Consider the following 2249-nt stretch of genomic DNA (forward strand, 5'->3'; position numbering starts at 1 on the left):
AAATCTAAGAAGCACCGAAACCTAGACTTGTTCAAACCAGCCACACCATTCCCTCAGTTCCAGAATTGGCACCAAATCAAAACCCAATAAAAACATAAATTACTGAAAATCAGTAGAACACCGAAAGCATGTATGCTCGAAGTTCCAATCTACGAACACAAGCTTCAATCAAACAGGACTCAGAAAATTTCCAAGATGTCATCCTAAACGAGTAAGCTTTCCAACAATTTCTTTCTTAGTTCCAGAATTAGGTAAACTGTAACACTCGATCAATAGAGATATAGATAGCAATCAAAATAAGCAAAACAAAGAAGACTAGAGAATTTCATTAAGAAAGCAATTTTACCCGACAATTTCTGATTTCTCCAAGTATCTAATTCAACTACTTCTTCAGATGATGCTTCTAGCTTCGAATTACAGAAAGCTCGTTGTTAATTACTCTTTTGCTCCGGGGAGCTGAGAAGGACGAAAGTGAAAGATAACAGTGTGGAGGACGAAGCAGATTTCAGAAGAGAGAATCCTTTCAATACTTCACTTGGTCTGCGACCGGCGGCGAATCGGCTGGGCTCTACTGTAATGGGGAGAGGGAAATTGCCAAGAATAGGATGAAAATTTTAAAGAAGCAAAAATTCGTTCTTCTTCAAAACCCTAATTTTCTGAAAATCTCATCTGCACTCCACGACTGCGCGCGACATGCAATTGCGCGCGCCTAAGCGATCGCAAAAGGCACAACGATTATTTTGACTCAATTAATAAGTCGTCAAAATTATAATTTATAGATAATTTAGATAAATAGTCGAAAATCAATTTAAAAATAAATTAATTGCATTAAAAACATGTAGACAGATAAATTATATATGTTTAGTTGGAAGAAGTTTGATGACTATTTAACTCTGTTATAGTATATTTTGAGACGATTCAGATATAATGTATAGAATAATATATTATTTTAATCTTTTTTTCTTCTCTAATTTAAAATATAATTATAAATGGACAAAATAATAATAATAATAATAATTTATAATGCTCCCAAAANTTCTTATTATGCCTAATAACAACATCTTCAACCTCACCAAACTTCGAAAACATCTCTCTTAATTTCTCTGCAGTATAATCCTCGCCAATCTTCTCCCATGAAACCTTAAGCATCCTCTCTTTGTCCATTGTAGATCCAGGATCACCATCGCTATTCTTTCCAACTCCCCCAGTCTCCTTCTTTGGTGGAAATGTTGTGGGTGCTCCTTTCTTCGCGTGCATAGCTCGAATTCTAGCAATCTCTTCCTTTAGCTTTTTGGCAATTTTTTCTTCCTCTGCTAGTTCTTTTGCAGCAGGGTCGGGAGCAAATGCAGATCGCTCTCTTGCTTCAAGGTCCGTCATCATTTTCTGACGCTTAGAATCACGCTCTGATTGTCGGCGATGCTGCTCACGTTTTACTCTTAGAAGATCATCGAATAATTTCCTTGCCTTCTCATCCTTCAGAATCTCGTAGGATGACTTCAGAATTTGGAAATTAGCATGGGCATTTGGATCATCTGGCCTCTTGTCAGGGTGCAATTCCAAAGCCTTTGCTCTGTATGCTTTAGATATCTCTTTCTCAGAGAGCTTGGATCCTTCCTCACCCGAAGGCAACCCAAGAACAGCATAATGATCGACATCCATGTCTACAAGAATTCAAGAACAACCAACAAATTTCAGACAAACCATAACCAAAAACACCCACATACACATCACAATTAGCAAGACTCAGAAAAGAAAAACTTCAAAATGTGTAAACGAACTTGCAACAAATCTTAAAAAGAAAGATCTTAAGTAGAAATAAACACATAAAAAAGAAAAAAAATTCACCCATATTCCAATCGAAAATAAGCAATTTACACCAAATTACCTCAACTAAAATGTATGATACTACCATATCCACCAAGACTGGATCGACATACCAAACAAATCGAACGGTTATGTGCCTATTGCTCGTAGTCAAAGAATTTCATCATTTGATAAACAGGAAATGTACCGCGCATGATTCAGAGGTACAATTCCAAACCAAGATTGCAACCAAAAGCGTCATATATCATCAAGCCCTCTCAAAGACAAATATTTGTGAACCTCCCATTCAAAGTCCTTATAAATCAATAACTGTTCCTAAATAAATTTGTTCTAATATCCCATCCATGCATTAAAAAAAAAAAAAAAAAAAAAAAAAAAAAAAAAAAAAAAAAAAAAAAAAAAAAAAAAAAAAAAAAAAAAAAAAA

General features: G+C 35.1%; 1 protein-coding gene across 1 annotated transcript; it reads right to left on the minus strand.

Moving 5' to 3' along the window:
• Window positions 1-1027: 1027 nt before the first annotated feature.
• On the minus strand, window positions 1028-2164 carry LOC111786736 (dnaJ homolog subfamily C member 17-like; the record flags this gene model as incomplete). Its single annotated transcript, XM_023666965.1, has 2 exons — window positions 1886-2164; window positions 1028-1661 (listed from the first exon to the last, which is right to left on the minus strand). A coding segment is annotated over exon 2 (632 nt), but the record flags the coding sequence as incomplete, so codon positions are not given.
• Between the last annotated feature and the right edge of the window lie 85 nt (window positions 2165-2249).

This window comes from Cucurbita pepo, unplaced genomic scaffold (assembly GCF_002806865.2).
Source record: "Cucurbita pepo subsp. pepo cultivar mu-cu-16 unplaced genomic scaffold, ASM280686v2 Cp4.1_scaffold002630, whole genome shotgun sequence".
In the NCBI taxonomy this organism is placed as follows: domain Eukaryota; kingdom Viridiplantae; phylum Streptophyta; class Magnoliopsida; order Cucurbitales; family Cucurbitaceae; genus Cucurbita; species Cucurbita pepo.